Source organism: Rattus rattus, chromosome 13 (genome assembly GCF_011064425.1).
Source record: "Rattus rattus isolate New Zealand chromosome 13, Rrattus_CSIRO_v1, whole genome shotgun sequence".
Lineage (NCBI taxonomy): Eukaryota > Metazoa > Chordata > Mammalia > Rodentia > Muridae > Rattus > Rattus rattus.
In genome coordinates, this window is record NC_046166.1 from 42,445,157 (window position 1) to 42,461,730 (window position 16,574).

The following is a 16,574-nucleotide window of genomic DNA, read 5'->3' on the forward strand; positions in this document are numbered from 1 at the left end:
CACACAGGAAGCGACATCTTGAGCGTCTGTAGACTGCCTTTCGTAATTGTTCTCAGGAGGAGTCTATATCCCTTGGGTTTAAGACAAAAGGATTGAAGGGACGGATGTTTGTCTGACTTCTAGTTTCCATAGAGAACTTGACTTGTTTAATACTATCAGGATCCCACCCCCACCTCCATGCTCCCTGATCATTCCAGCTTCTTTCTGTTTTGCACTTGAGAAAACAAAATTCACCTGGATCTATGTGGAGTTTAATGTTTAAGTTTGCATAAAAAATTGATACCCTTTTTCAATTGGGCTGAAAAATAATAGAATAAATTTGTTAATGAAGATGAGACCACGTTAACATCATTTATTTATCAATGTCTCATCATTTAAGCAAATTACCAGGAATCTACTTCCGACTAATCTCTCCCCAACCTCTACCCTCTCTCAGTTGTCTTCTTCAAAAATCCTGGGAAACAAATGACTTCATTATTGACTAAGGTTTTAGAGTGAGATCTTTTTGCAGTGTTAGGCTACTCTAATCAAAGATCAGGATCATCGACATAGTTGAATAAATTGTGGCTCTTACTCGTTTCAGAGAGAGAGGAAGTATATTGTAGAACCTCCCTAAAGTATTTATTCTTCTCATTGCTGTAACAGAATATACAGTAGAAAAAATTTATGGATAATAGTTTATTATGACTAGGGGTGGAGTATAGTCCATCATGGTGGAGAGGGCAGGGTGGCAGGGGGGAGTCAGCTAGCTTCATTGCATCGAGTCAAGAAGCAGAGAGAAATGAATACTGGTGATCCGTTCACTTTTCCCTTTCACCATTGTATTGAGTGAAGAGAGCAGGTCATGTGGTATTACCTGCCAAACCCAGGGTGGAACCTCCTTCTTCTGTTGCAGCTCTCTCTGGACATACACCAACAGATGTGCTCAGAAGTGTGTCTTGTAGGTAATGGTAAGCCTATTTAAATTGGCAACAGAGATTAATGGTCACATTCAGTAAGATGGTGCCAGGAAGAACCCAGTTTAGCCATGGGACTTGGGATGAAGAGCTTCAAAAAGAAGAGAGTGTAATAGAAGGTCAAGTGACTTAAGAAACGGCAGTAAGAACTGGGTTGGGGTGGCACAAGCCTTCAATCCTAGCACTTGGGAGGCTGAGATAGGTGGATCTGTGGGTTCAAGGCCAGCCTGGTTTACAGAGGGAGTTCCAGGACACCATGGTGTTCCAGAGATTTCTATGATGTCCTTCAGCCTTGTAAGAGCTACCCAGAATCAGTTGGAAATTAAAAGGCATGTAGAAAGGTAAAGGTAGAACTGGCTTTTAGGAAAGGTGGGATAAGTGAACTGTTTGACAAAATGTTGGAGTTGATCTTGTTTTTTTTTACACATAACAAACTTCAAACGGCCTAGTTTGTCATATAGTATAGCATTTTAGGGTTTTTTTTGTTTTGTTTTGTTTTGTTTTGTTTTTATTCTAGGCTTTTTACAACTTCATGGAAATGATCTCCCTACCTTGGGGTTTTAATTTTTATTTCATTTTTTTTGAGAATCTCATATATGAGAAGTATTTTCACAATGTTTTCAGCACCCCCTCCCTTCTAACTCTTCCCACGCTCCTCCATCCCTGACGTTCCACATTCATGACCACTGCTATGTCGTAGCTTGATTTTTCTTAACATTTCCATGCTCTCTACCAGCTCCAGCCACTCTGGCTTTGGGGTCGGGTGGGAGATTTGTGGCTCTATGTTCCTCCCTTTCGGTGCCTTTTCCCGCTACAGCTGAGAGTCAACTGCCACGAGTGTCCTGCCTGCCTTGCAGCAACCCTAGGACTTATTCACACCAGCAGTGCAGCAGAACAATGTGTTTGGGATACTGCTCGTGCATGAGTGTCCTGGCCGACCACCCAGAACTCAAGAGAGTCCTGTTACAGCAGTGTTGGTGCTTGCAGTGTTCAGAGGAATGAAGGGAACATGGTTGATTCTCAAACAGCAAACTGTTTGAAAGGTAGATTGAATTTCCGACAGTTGGTTTATAAAGGAGAAGGAACACATTAGATTTTGTGATAATACATGTTTATTATCAAGCAATTTTCTGTCTGGTAATTCAGTTTATGGTAGAGAAAACAAACAGAAGAGAACCATGGTGCTCCAGAGCTTTCTTTGATATCCTCCAGCCTTGTAATTGCTATCCAAAGACACACCAGGTTTACATGCGTCAGCTGTAGAAGTTTCCAGTTTCTAGAACTTCAGCTTAAATCTCAAGTTTTGCATGACCTCCCTCTCCTTTTCCTCTTGTCTCCCATTCTCTCACGTTTATGTGGTATTGATCCGATGGGTAAAAAGCAAAGTGAATGAACGCAGCTGTTTCAGAACTATCAATGGCTCTCCCAGGCACCTTGCCCCTTCCACTTTTATCCATGTGTCTGCTCAGTGTGGCCCTGCTTTTTCTCCAGACATTTCTCCTTGTCTTTGCTGGGTTAAATGTGTAGTTTTAAGAGTGAGTTTAGGTGTTTAGGTACCATTTTCCCCCTCCAATCCTTCTGAATCACACCCGTTCTCTAGGGGAGTGAATCAGTACGACTTTAACACTGGGCAAGAATTAGAGACATGCTGTTGCTAATGCAAGAAACCGCCAAACCCTGGCTACACTTTACCTTGGCTGTGTGACTTTGGAGACTCAGGGACCAAGCTCTGTCTCCCCCCTCCAAGGAAATAACCATTCTGTGCAAAGGGGTTTAAGGGGATGTTCTGCTCAGCCTGTTTTGGTGGAAAATGATGTCCAATGGGATAAACACTAAGCCAAGTGAGATTGCCCTTCCTTGGAGAACCAAGGTATTTTTAGGAAACACAGTGCCTATGGGCTTTGTTGATAACAGCTCAACCTGGTGGCTTAGTGACTCTACAGTTTCTTCTGATGACATCCATCTCAGGTGGCTTCTGTGACATTATGTGACCTCGAAGTTTGTGCTCTTCTATGGTAGCCTGGAGGAGAGCCAGGAGGACTGCCCCTCTCCACATTTGCACTTGTTAAAAGTACTGGTGACTTCTCAGCACAGCAGAGGAGTGTTAGAGAGAGAGTTAGAGAGAGAGAGAGAGAGAGAGAGAGAGAGAGAGAGATTATTTAAGGGATGCTTCTGAATTGTGTCCAGGATGTTGGGTTTCATGTTGGTCTTGACACAGTCGATTCTGAACATTGAACCTTTGGATACACCCCTGAAGATGTCAAAGCACACATTCCAAACTTTAAGGACAGAGTCATGCTGTTCTACGTTACATCTTCTGTCATACTTTTTACTCCTTACACATTGCATTATACCCTTCTTACACATCTCTTTTCTTCCCTCTTCTGTCCCCTGGATTTATTTATGTCCTTCTGGGTCACATTGCTATGACTTGGGCCTGGTTTATATGCTTCCTGACAGTCTAAGTATTCAGAAACTTTCACCCCAAAGGGATAGTATTATGAGATGAAGTAACACCTTTAAGAGATATGTCCTGGCAGAAGGTGCTTGGGTCTGGGCTTTCAAAAGGGACGAGAGTGGTTCTTATATGACCCTTTTGTGGTTCTATTTGGAGGACGTTGCTGAAGCAAGCAACAGGACCAGCTCTTTGTGCTGTCTGCTTCCTGGTTTGAGAAGGGAGCCTTCGATGTTCTTCCAGTGTCCATCTTTAATAAGACCAGAGCCTCCACCATGCCCTTTGGATTCTCAATCTTCAAAACCATGAGTGAAATAAATCATTTTCTTATAAATCAATTCCATCTCAGTTAACTAACAATTGTAAAAAAAATCCTGGGAAAAACCTTAGGCATATGCACAAAAACAATTGTTCTTTTATCTTAAGACCCGGCATATGTCCTGTGTATACCATGGCCAGTAGCATCCAGAACTGTGATAGTTGACTTTGAGAAGATTTAATGACAACATTTGAAAGGATGAAGATATGTTCTGTGTATAAGTGACATGTATAGACAATAATGAGGGCTGTGAACCAGTGGTTTCCCTTTTCATCTGATAATAACAGGTGACCAGCTACTCACTGTTTGAGTAACAGTTTCTCAAGAGAAGGACCATCTGACTTGGCTTAGTGTTTATGTTGGTGGTTTCCCTGGGGCATCAGAGTGAATGCACCCTGAAGGTATTTTTGTTGAGAGTAAATCCTGCTTATTTCCTCCACAACAAACTTCTGTGTCTCTTGATTTGTGATTCTCAGACTGTTCAAGTGACAACAGGAGCAGCAGTAGAGTTCTTCTCTGATGTCTGGGGATGCAGCTGCACATGTCAATTTTCTTCACTGGCCATTAGTTCAGGAAGGGCTTTGGTCTGTTTCCTGACAGTGAGACTTATATGGACATTAGCTTAACAAACTTCTGGCAAGTATTTTGCTCCTCAAAATATACATTGAACTAAACCTTCCTTATACCTTCAGTGTAGCTGTATAGGAAAAGATGGGTGGTTTCCTAACACCCAGACAGTGTGCAACAAAAAGGAGAGAAAGGTCATGAGTCTCTGATGATGTTGATAACTTACTTCAACAGTCCCAGAAACAGCAAAAGATGGTTTCTGTTCTGTGAGCAACCTAAGCGTCATGCTGCTCAGATTGGGTAAGTAAGGCTTTCTTTATGACAAGGAACTCAGCGCAACTGGATTGCTTGCCACTCTGGTCCTTTGTCCTCTCTGCTGTCTGCGCCTGTGCCGCCAGTGTGCGAATATCGGGCGTAGATCTGCAGGGTTGAAAGAAAACACGTACACGGGTCACTCGTTTTCAGCGAGTGCCACTAAGGCTTTACTGAGATCTCCTTATATACCCGAGGCAAAAGCTGTGGAAAAACAACAAGGCAGGTAAAAATCCCCAACCAGGAAAACAGGAAAAGTCTAGGTGGTGAAAGTTCCTGCCGAATCAGGGACATAAACAACTTCTTAACAACAACAAGAAGGAAGGCTCAGTGGGGAGGAAAGGTGCCATGGAAAATCCCAGCCCCAAATCAGGGGCTAAGAGCAGCTGCCAAGGGTGTAAACAATTTCTTGCTATAGCAGGCTAAAAGGCTCAGCAAAGGGGGAGGGAAACACCAAGGTAGGGCCCAACACTCTGCTACATTGTATCTACTTTGACACCCAGTATGTATTGTTATGATGCACAAATAACTTTTATCTGAATGTAGCCTGAATGTAGCTTGTTGATGATAGGAAACCTTTTCTTCCTATTTTAATATTTTCCTTTTAGAAGAACAAATTTAATCATATATTAAGCAAATTATCCCAGGGTCTTGTGAAAGCTTGCATTCGTTGTGCTTTCAAGGAAAATAAATAGACACACCCATCTAAAGCATTCAAATTGTGCAACATTGAATGAACTTAGAAGTGAAAGTAGCTATAATTTCTTTATAGCTCTTTGTCTCCAATTAATCAATGTCACCTGGTGTCACAAAAAGAAAAGTCAGCTCAATAAAAGCTGGGAGTTTTTTTTTTTTTTTTTTTTTTAACCTTTTAGGCTCTGTTTAGGGATCTCTACTCTCTAAAAAAAAAAAAAATGTAACTCCCACAACATGTCCCTGTTTGAAACAGGTAGGTATTTAATTCATCAAGAAGTTAGTTATTCTTTTGCTGTTTGTTTTTGATCAAATGTTATGTTTTTGACCAAGACATAAAATTTGTTCATAGCATCATTATAATTCCCTAATATTTTCTTGATGTCATAACTAAATGTCAGAGGAAAAATAAGATTTTTTCCTAACAGGCTGTCTAAAATGAGTATAGTCCAGCACATACATTATTTATTTTCAATGCATTAGTCTAGAAATAATGGCCAGAGCATCATGGTCCATCACCTAAGGCTCATGTCATGAAAACTGCATGCTGCTGGTAATTAAGGATTAGCCTGGTAACATCTCACATGAGTCTGAAGAGCTGTTGATGGATGAACAATGGCTGTAAAAGACCCAGTGTCTTCCTTAGAAGGGTTTATTATGCTTGCAATTATAGATCATTTTTCCAAAGCAGTACCTGCAGAAACAAAAGGATCAATCACTCATCCACTGTCCCTTGTGTGTGAGGCTAGCTTTTCAGAAAGCCATATCCATTAGTTAACTGGCAGTGGAACTTCCTTCTCGGCCATCTCCGGTTCTGTCACTTTCTCTACGTATTAAAGACAGTTGCTATCATCACTGTTTAAAGCTAATATAGCCACTGAATGACTTTCTAAAATCACAAGTAAAATACTGTGATGGTGAGGGGCTCCTCTCCACCTAATGCCCTGTTTCCTAGGGTTATCATAACAAATTATCACATCAAGATAGCTTCACGTGATTCAGGTTTGGTTGCTTTGGAGTACAGCTTCAAGTGAAGTTAATCTGAGGTGAAGCAAACAGGAAATTGTGGAGTTTTGTTTTGCAAAAATGGCGCAAGAAACTAATCATAGCCATTGCTCCATGAGTTTTTCTACAAATGGCATGTGCTCAATGCTATAAAGAACATCTTCAAAAGACAGAACAGTAGCAATGGTAGAATAAGCCCACCTGCAGCTTCTGTCAGCAGTCTGTCTGAATCCTTACCAGTACAGTGCGCAGATGGCAGTGTCCCAGACGCTCAGTCAGCGTTAGATTCTACGTCTTCATCTATGCAGCCAGGCCCTGTATCAAATCAGTCACTTTTATCAGAATCTGTAGCACCTTCCCAAGTGGACAGTACATCAGTGGACAAAGCAGTATCCGAGACAGAAGACCTGCAAGCTTCAGTATCAGATACGACACAGCAGCCATCTGAACAGCAAAGCAAGTCTCTTGAAAAACCAAAACAAAAAAAGAATCGCTGTTTCATGTGCAGGAAGAAAGTGGGACTTACTGGGTTTGAATGCGGTGTGGAAAGTTTACTGTGGTTTTTTCTTACTCAGATGTTCCTCTTACAATTACCTGACCTGAGAGAAAATGGAAAACAGTAGTTGTTTTCCAGAAGATTTGAACTCCTGCTGGAATACAAAATCTTTGACTATCTGTCAAACTAAACATTGACTTGAGGTTTTTTAGGGCACCGTATCTTGCATAGACCGTTGAATCCCCATGTCATCAGAAGAATAGATTTTGTTTTTGTTTTGAAAATGACTCTGAACATTTATTTCCATTGCAGTTTCTGTGGCTGAAAAGAAGTATTATACTTTTAAGATCATTTTAACTTTAGTTGAGTGCAGAGGGCTTTTATAACAAATGTGGAGAAATTCTGGAGGGCTGTGATTTTTTTCCAGTATTAAACATGCATGCGTTGATCTTGCAGTTTATTTCTCATTGTGTATGTATATATAGCTTTTCTCTGCAGCACGATTCCCTTTTGATAAGGCCCTTCTGGGTACAACTAGTTATCAGTAACTGAATGTATCTTAATCATTACGGCTGCTTCTGTTTGTTTGGTTTTCATTAACAAAGGTTATACATATGTTAGGGTTTCACCCACTATTTATGTCTGAATCATTTGTCCAGAATAAAATTCTAAATTTTGGCTTTCGGTTCCTTTTTTTTTTTTAAACAAGGAAGAAAAAGCTGAGTGCATTCACTGCTGACTGCAAGTTTCTTTTTGATTACTGTTCATTGGTCTGTGTGCACAGTATGAAGAATGATCTGTGTGTATTTTTTATTCCAGTCTTTGATTAAATAAAAAAAAACCAGAAAAAAAAAAAAAAGATATCCATTCTGCAGGCTACAAATCCTACATGGGTATCAGTAGATAGTTGAAAGATAGGATACCACCTGGACAGTAGTTTTCAGACTGTGGTGCTCCACATATCTGTCACCACAGAGGTTAGGGTGTTTTTCCCCATGTCACTGTTCTTGAAGCCTTTTCTTCCTCAGAGTGTACTGCCCTATTGGCTTAGGATCTATGCAAATGACCTCATCTGTACTTGATTATACTATGGTCCCATCACCTAGATTTTCGTCATATGGTTTCAGTTGAGGTCAACTATGATCCAAAAATATTACTGTAGGAATTATATGAGTCTGTGTATATGTGCCTGTATATGTGTGTGTGTGTTTGTCTGTATATATACATATATACATGTATATAGATAGTTAGTTAGATAGATAGATAGATAGATAGATAGATAGATAGATGGATGATAGGTAAATAGATGATAGATAGATAGTAGGTAAATAGATGATAGATAGATAGTAGGCAAATAGATGGTAGATAGATAGATGGATAGATAGATAGATAGATAGATAGATAGATAGATGATAGGTAAATAGATGATAGATAGATAGTAGGTAAATAGATGGTTGGTAGATAGATAGATAGATAGATAGATAGATAGATAGATAGATAGATAGATAGATAGATAGATGGTATAAGAACAAAGGACTGGCTGGTCACATAACATTTACAGCAAGCCTGAAGAGTTATATGAAATATCTGAATCCCCTAATGTATGTTTCATAGCTTGGGGACCATCTGGCAAGTTGTAGCACAGGGGAAATGACAAGAACATGGCAAGTGGTGGTTGGCCAATGGCATCCGCTTCTGGTAGCCTTTTACTGTTCTCCAGTCGGCACAGCTTTTCTGGTCTTCCTCCAGCACCTCTGTCTCTGGGGTCTACCACTGCTGACCTTGGTTTGTCTGGTACTCACTCTTTCTTCCCCTCATCCTGATCCTTACTTCCAAGCTTTAAATGTTGACAACTGCACACTTCTCCTATTCCAAGAATCTAATTAAGATGGAGCCTTACTGCTCTCTCCTCTCTCTCTCCCTCCCTCCCCCTCTCTCCCCTCTCTCTATGCAGATGGTCTGCTTTCTCCCAGTTGATGCTAACTGAAGTGGTGGTCACATGCTGTACTGGTTTCTAAGGGCTTCTGCCGTCACAACGTGAGATGGATACATATCAGCTTTGCTTTGTTCCTTTTGTTCTACTTCAAGAAGAATGTATCTCCTGGCCTCTCACTGCTTAACGAGTCTTGAAACTCTACAAAGGTGCTTCTGACATGTTTATTAGCGGGGTTGGAAGCACTAAATAGATCGTAGGCAGTTTTCAATATGATAAGTAGAAAACGAGCAATCTATAGGAAAATGTAAAGTTTGATGTTCTTAAGATGTTACAGTTTGAAAAGAAATACTCTCCCAGGTTCGTGTGCTGACGTCTTGGTCTTCAGTCAGTAGTGTAAAGACCCCCTCATTTAAAGTGTCTTCAAAATATCGCCATAGTTACAACAAGCAGAGAAGCAAAGCTGACCAATGGGCATAAATGACAGTAGCTCAGAGTCCCATTTGAGAACTTGCCAAACACTGAAGTATACAGAGGTCAAAGCTGTCAATGAATAAACCCCACCCATGTCTTTTGCAGCCCTCAACACTGACCTCACCCTGCCGCAGGCATTCACAGGCATACACTCCACCTGTCCATATGTATTTTATCAAATTAGGCGTAATCCCATTTGTTCCACATAAATTCTCTTGACCTCTTCAGTGATGGACAGAAAATAATCTCGGAGTAAGGGAAGTGGACCTCGTTTCAAGTATATTCCCTCAATTCACCTTCTGGCTCACCCTTCCCATGGAGGACTGATCATGAGCATAGTATATTTGACCTTGTCAAGCTGAATGAGTTCCAGAACATTCTGGAACCGATGTGTATGCTTGCAGGGATTATGTTTAACGTCCTAGCTCCTGGGCAGCCTGAAGCTGTAAGGATGATGGAGAAATTTGAAACTGTTTCTTTAAGGCAGGCGTCAAGGAGGGGAGCTGGGGTTTCTATTGTGGACACAGCCCAGCTACAGTCTGGAGTCCAATTAGCAGAGAGCTTAGCAGGGGTTTTGTTTAGCTTAGCAACCGCCTGTGCAGCCCCAGGGGCCAGCCAGAGAATCTCCAGGGAGTTTAGCCCATAATCTGTGCATCAAACACTAGTCTTCTTCTTGAGCTCTGTGCTCCTGGTCCCTTGGGCATCTTACTACACTGTGGGGCAGGAGACGTTTCTCCTCCCTCTGTTACCTTTTACAATTTCAGCAATCTGTGGGTCCACTGGAGAGGGTTTGTCAAATCTGTAAGGAGCTAAACGCTGAAAACAACAGGTTCCTAGAGGTGGAAAAAGACCTAGAAGCCTCGAGGAAGCCGTGTGCCAGGACCCCAGGACCCCCTGCTCGTCCCCAGGGTCACCTGATCCAGATTGTTGCAGGGGGCGGTGGATGGAGCCCTGCAGCCCAACACCTGGCGTCCTTGACCTCCTGGCAACAGTAACAGAAGCCTCTCCAGGACCAAGGCATGAAGGTCGCTGTGTTGGACCTGGGGTCTCTGTTTGCCAAGATCTTCAAGATCTCAACAGCGTCCCCGGCGGTCTCCAGCCACCCTGGAGGTGCAGCGGCCACAGGATCAGTGGACTCCGGAGCCAGCACATCACTTAGAGAGGCTGAGACCCTGACTTTGCTCCCATCTCTGCCTCCAGACACTGCGGCCTCACGGGAACCCTTCACCCCTGCTCACACTCCGCTCCCTGCCTCGCACCCCAGGAGTTCGGCAGCCACCCATAGGGTAGAAGCAGCAGGGTGTCCCGGATCTCTGCCCAGCAACTCAGGGGCATCCACAGCACTGCCCTTAGCCTTCTACAGCGGCTCTGTGTGCTCCGTGGCCTCAGGGGCTTTGCCCAGCCCAGGGGCTGTCTGGGCGACCCTGCCTTCCGTCACCATCCCCTTGGACAGCAACAGCAGCGAAGCCTCGAGTCCACGGAACCCTCGCCACCTGCCAGCTCCTGGAGATCCAGAGCCCAGTGTATGGATGGCCCCAGGTCCTGTCCCCAAAACTCTGTTTTTTACCTTGCCAGACATTGGCGAGGAATGGACCTCGGACAGCGACTCCCAGGATGACCCAGAAGGGTGAGTAGCAGTCGGGCAATTTTGACCCCCACCCTCTGCCTGCCACATATCTCTTCCCAGGTTCTCCGCCCACTCCCAGGCTTTCTGGTTGTTCCCAACATAGACTATGGGAAACTTTTCCTTAACATCCTCCGAGTAATCCTGTTGATCAGGGGAGAAGAGGAGGGGAGGGACAGGATTGTATGCTAGGTCTCTGCTACCAGAAGCACTGAACCTTAGGCGATGAGCAGAATTTTCACAAGACTTTTTTTCCAAGCGCCTTTCTCCGCGACAGAATGCACCAGGTGTCCAGGTAACCCACTCTGCAGTACAGCAGCATTGGTTAAGAAATGGCTGAGCGGCGCTTCCACAGTTTCTGAGGATCAGATCCCAAGAGGAATGGGTTTCCTTTAGGTGACGCCTAGTTAATTTACATATGTATCACCTCATCTGTTACAAAGGAGACCTGTGGTGCTTAGGATTACTTCTCCCAGAGGTCTTGGGGTTCTGTCTTGGGGCCCTGTCTTGTGTTACTACAGAAACAGGGACTGACTTCACCAGAACAGACTGGGAATTGGAGGCCACTTTCCTCAGAGGATAAACACACACCCCTCCCTCCCCCCACCACACCATACACCTACCCTTTGAAATCAACACATTATCCTTACCAAATAACTTGAGACTCTAAATGACAGTGAATTCTACTTGTAACAAGAGCACATAGATGTTTTTAAGTGTGTACAAATGTATTCGTCCTTTTGAATGCTGACAGAGGCATGGTGTTCATGGCGCGAGCGCGCAGTTTCCGGAAAGGGCCTGGCGTCTGTGCCAGTGCTGGGAGTTGCATAACAGTCAGTCAGATTAGGTTGATCATTTGAAATATTAGGTTTCGAAATTTGTTTGTCAATCAATGACCTCCTGATAAGGAAAATCAATTGCACTTGAAAAGCTGCTCTAATTACCTAAGGAATTGGGCCTTTGTTATTAGCAAACGGTCCTTAACATTTATACAATTAATGTTTGATGAGCAAACGGATCTTCACGGTGGCCGAAACTCTAGGCTCGGCACTTTTACTTAGCGAACTGACATTAGACCAGGCAGAGCAGCCAGGAAAGGAAGAGGCATTAACTGCCATCCGTGTGATACTAGTTTATGTTTGTAGTTTCCAAAACCCTTACGACAATTGCGTTTTAAGTAACTGTGCATTTGGTGTTGTTGGCAGAAGCTAAGCTGCTTAGCAAATGCACCCAATGTTACCCAAAAATTGAGTTTTAGTTGCTTTCAGAACTAAAGTTGCATCGAAGGTTGAGTTTTCCACACATCTTCCTGATGGCGTGTGCACCTACACTCTAGAGCTAAAGACAAAGGCACTGACACTGGCGGGCAGCAGACAATCCTGAGTAGATAATTTCCTTTGTGGGTACAAAATGGCTTCTTTCTTTTCGTCACACCCAATTCTCTTCTCATTAAAAAGTAGAGACAAAGAGAAGTAGGCCGAAGTCTTATGTATTTATCCTTTATGCTGTTGGCAATATGGACTAAGTAAACATTATCAGAAAATGAATTTAAATTATCTCCTTGCCACCTGTTGGGTAGTACATTGCTCTTAGCCTGCTTGACTAATATTAAAAGTGCTCTTGTTGAAAGTGAACATTTAACTTTCAGGCGCCAATGGACGTGGGAAGAGGGGCATGGTTAATGTGAGACTGGTGGGGGGTGGCAAATGACTAGAGAGAATGTGAACATATATAAAAATGGAAACACATCCTTGAGAGACACAGATCCTATATTTAGACCATAGCACTCAGTTATAGAAGAAAATCTGATAGAAAATTAGATAGATAGATAACTAGGGAGAAAGAAAGTGAGAGAGACAGAAAGGAGAGAGAGAGGTAGAAGACAGGTGAGTAATAGACAGGAAGATAGGTAGATATACAGATAGATTGATAGAGATATAGAGATAGATAGAAGATAGATAAACAGATGATAGGTATATATGATAGATAGGTGATAATAGATAGTAGAAGATAGATGATATAGATAAATGTATGATTGATAGATTAAATAGATGATAGATGATAAGTGGATAGATAGTGATAGATATAGATAGATAATAGATAGGTGATAGATGATAGATAGATAGATAGATAGATAGATAGATAGATAGATAGATAGATAGAACGAACTACATTTGGGTGAAAGTGGGGGGAAATGAGTTTTCTTTCTTTGTCTTGTCTTGCACCCCCAGATATGTGTTCTAACCCTTTTGATGTTTGCCTTCCCTTCCTATGTCTTTTCTCTCTGCACTGCACTCCCTTTGCCCCTCTTTCCACTAAGCCCTTCACTGCCTCATCCTGTAATTCTGGCTCCCTATAAAGGGCTTATCAATTTGCTCGGCGAATGAAAGGATCTTAGCAATTGATATGGTACATATGTTAGTATGTAACACAAGAAGAAAGTATATCTTTTATGCTGGGATCACCCTTTAAAAATTTAAGGAGAATACAGAATGCTAGTCATTACACACACTTTGCACAGTTCAGCACGTGTCCAATCTCGTCCCACAATACTGTGACCCAGTTCCGTCTTACGTTCTTTACTAGATTGCACCGTGATACTGATGGCAGTACGAAGGCACTCAGTAAAAGCACATTAAATCAATGAATAAAAACACTTTCCTCCTCATACGGTCCACTTCCATAATTGTCTCTTTTTAGGAATAATTGTTCTTGAGCCTTTTTTCTTTGGTTGTCTTGGTATTTTCTCAGAGTAAGTAATGCGTTCTCCTGGGACATGCTGTTCCTTCAGGGATGAATCGTGAGCTCAGCTTGCAAGTGTTAAGTGGCTTTTGCATTCTCTTAGAGTCATATGACCATTCCCTTCTTAAAAGTCCTAATCCTGGGCTAGAGACACAGTGAAGCTAGGAATGTGCTTGCCACACACACTCGAGGATTTTCATCCCCAGTGTCCATGGAAAATAGGTTAGGAGTGGAGGCATGTGTTTGTAATCTCAGCGCTGGGGAGGTGGACACAGGCCAATGCCTGGGCCTTGGTGATCAGGAGCCTAGATATATCAGTGAGTCCCCGGCCAGGTCAGATTCTGTCCCTAAAACAAAATGACTTTGCTTTGCATCAGTCAATTCACTTTCTCTTCTGTTAAACTAGAAATAACAATTCCCAGTCAAAGATATTGTAGGGGATAAAAGAGGCAACATATAAAAGTCCCTTTGGTCAACACATGTATGCACATGCAAATGTATACATACACATGTGCACACATATACACCTGCACACACAAACACACATAAACACATATGTCCACACTTTCACACACATACATATACACATGCAAGAACACACATACACATGTGCACATGCATTCACATATATACACATATGCATGACAATACATGAACACACAAAAACTTACATGATTTTCAACATTTAACATTTTCTTAAACATAAAACAATTTTCTCCTTACCACCTAAGCAGTAGCTGGTTTTAACTTTAAATTGTTCTTGTTATTTTAATTAAAATCTTTGTGATTGAGCTAGTGGTTAGTCTCCCACTATAGCTTTAAAGAGCAAGTTTAAGTTCTTTGTAACAGTCTCCATACACAGCACCTGGCTATATTAAGTAACAATGACCACATGATGTGCAATCGGGATCCTGAGTTACATAGTGATAATGATTCGCCCAAGATTTTATCAGATTGATGCTGACCTAAATTCAATTCTATAGCATTTTTTTTTAAAAAAGAAGTCCTTACGGTATTAACAGCTATTCCCATCACTCAATTCACTTCCTCTTCCATTAAACTGGGATTAATAGTCCGCAGTTAGAGATATTGTAGGGGTTAAAGGAGGCAGCATATGCTATTTAACGTCCTTGGCCGGTTATTCTCATTATTCCCAGCATCACTTTCTTCTTCCCACCTGTTGTGCATCCTAGCCCCCGTTGGCTTTGTCTCGCACCTGCCTTACCCTTCTTGACACCGCTCCCATAGAAGCACTTCATAAACAGCCATTACTATTGCTTTAGAATGTTCAGGATCCCAAATATAGTATTTATCGTCCACAGTCTCCTTTGTACAGAGTAGAATAGCTATGATCTACACTGAAAGTTAATGTGTCATTTTCCAGAGGTGAACCCCCAAACTGTACATTACAAATACCTGTTCTGTATAAGCTCTACAGTGAGTTAGACTTTTGGAGTAGAGCCAAATCTGCAAAGTTGTCAGAATAAGAAAAACATGAATCATTCAGCATAAATAGCGTCACGTAGGCACACTCAGTAGAATGTGCTCGTTAAACACTGTGTGTGCTTTATTAAATAAGCAAATGAACGCAATTAATAACATACTGAAAAGATCAGACTCTGCCAGTTGACTCTGCCAGAAGTAAAAGAAGTTCATGAGGGCGTGCTATTTTGTTTTGTTTTTGTTTTTGTTTTTGTTTTTGTTTTTTCGGAGCTGGGGACCGAACCCAGGGCCTTGCGCTTGCTAGGCAAGTGCTCTACCGCTGAGCTAAATCCCCAACCCCTTGTTTTTGTTTTTTTAAAGCTAAATAAAGCTGGGGCAATGATTATATGTACTGAACTAAGAAAGGAACATCTTTGGCAATGAAAAAACGTCACGAAGGCTTTCTCTATTGGTTTTGTTGAAGATAACTGGAGGGAAATAAAATACCCTTTCTGAACACAGACAAGTGTGCCTCTATACACACATATTCTTCCTAGAATTATTGCTTTCCTAAATTTGTAACTATAACTTTTGGAATTATTTTCAAACAATGTAGAACTTCTACACAGGGTTACTAAAATGAAGAGAAAACTACTCTGGAAGCTAACAGTTTACACCAGACATCTAATATCAGTGACTGTATTCCAGGCATGGTCACTAGGTGTGTTCAATTACGACTATCCATGTGTGGTCTTAGAAAACCTTCCATTTGTCTGAGGACTCTTCACAATCCAGAGAAGGAAAAAGTCTGTATTGAATAAGTCACTACCTACACACGAACACAATCATTTCATCGCTAAGTCAATGCCTCAAAACAAAGCAGAGAGAGCTATAATTTTGCTATATTAAGTACATTCTAAAGAAGTAGATGATATATCCCCAAGAAAAGATTTGCCTCTTTCAGATATTTGATGTGCTTACCAGTTTTAACGTTTCTGTCAGCATGATGATTGATTGATGTAAACAACCCTCAAATGCATACGCACAAACATTAGAAACAGCAGTTAGGATTCCAGTGTCCACCACTTACCCGATGCTGTAGGGTTGCTTTATATATGTTGCCAGGAGCTCTCAAGTACACAAGGCAGTACTTTATTCCCACTTACAGATGAGAAGACTGGGTCTCAGAAAGTATAAGAAATTTTCTATTTCCATATAACTAATAAAAATGGAATAGGAAATTCTAGATGTCATGCATGCAGAAGCCCTCTCCCCACCACAACACACCACACACACACACACACACACACACACACACATACACACACACACACGCACGCACGCACGCACGCACACACACACACACTGGATTACTTTAGGTGGAAAAGACTCTACTTATCTGTACTTAAAAAGAAATGTATAATAATTTTTTTTGGAACAAATGGATTATAGTGAGGAAAAGGTCCTGGAAAACAAAAAGCCATTACAGCAATCTAAAAGGGACTTCTCAAAATAATGTTGCTATTAATGTCAACAAAGACATATGTAAGTAGCCTAGTTTTGAGCCTAGTTTTGT

The 16,574-nt window shown here is 41.7% G+C and overlaps 1 protein-coding gene across 1 annotated transcript in view; it reads left to right on the forward strand.

Moving 5' to 3' along the window:
* Positions 1-10,229: 10,229 nt before the first annotated feature.
* The window catches only part of Fam149a (family with sequence similarity 149 member A), a 51,933-nt gene continuing 45,588 nt past the window's right edge, over positions 10,230-16,574 (forward strand). Inside the window, exon 1 of the mRNA XM_032919075.1 lies at positions 10,230-10,837. Coding sequence (XP_032774966.1) covers positions 10,230-10,837 — 608 coding nt within the window. The remainder of the gene's footprint in view (positions 10,838-16,574) is intronic.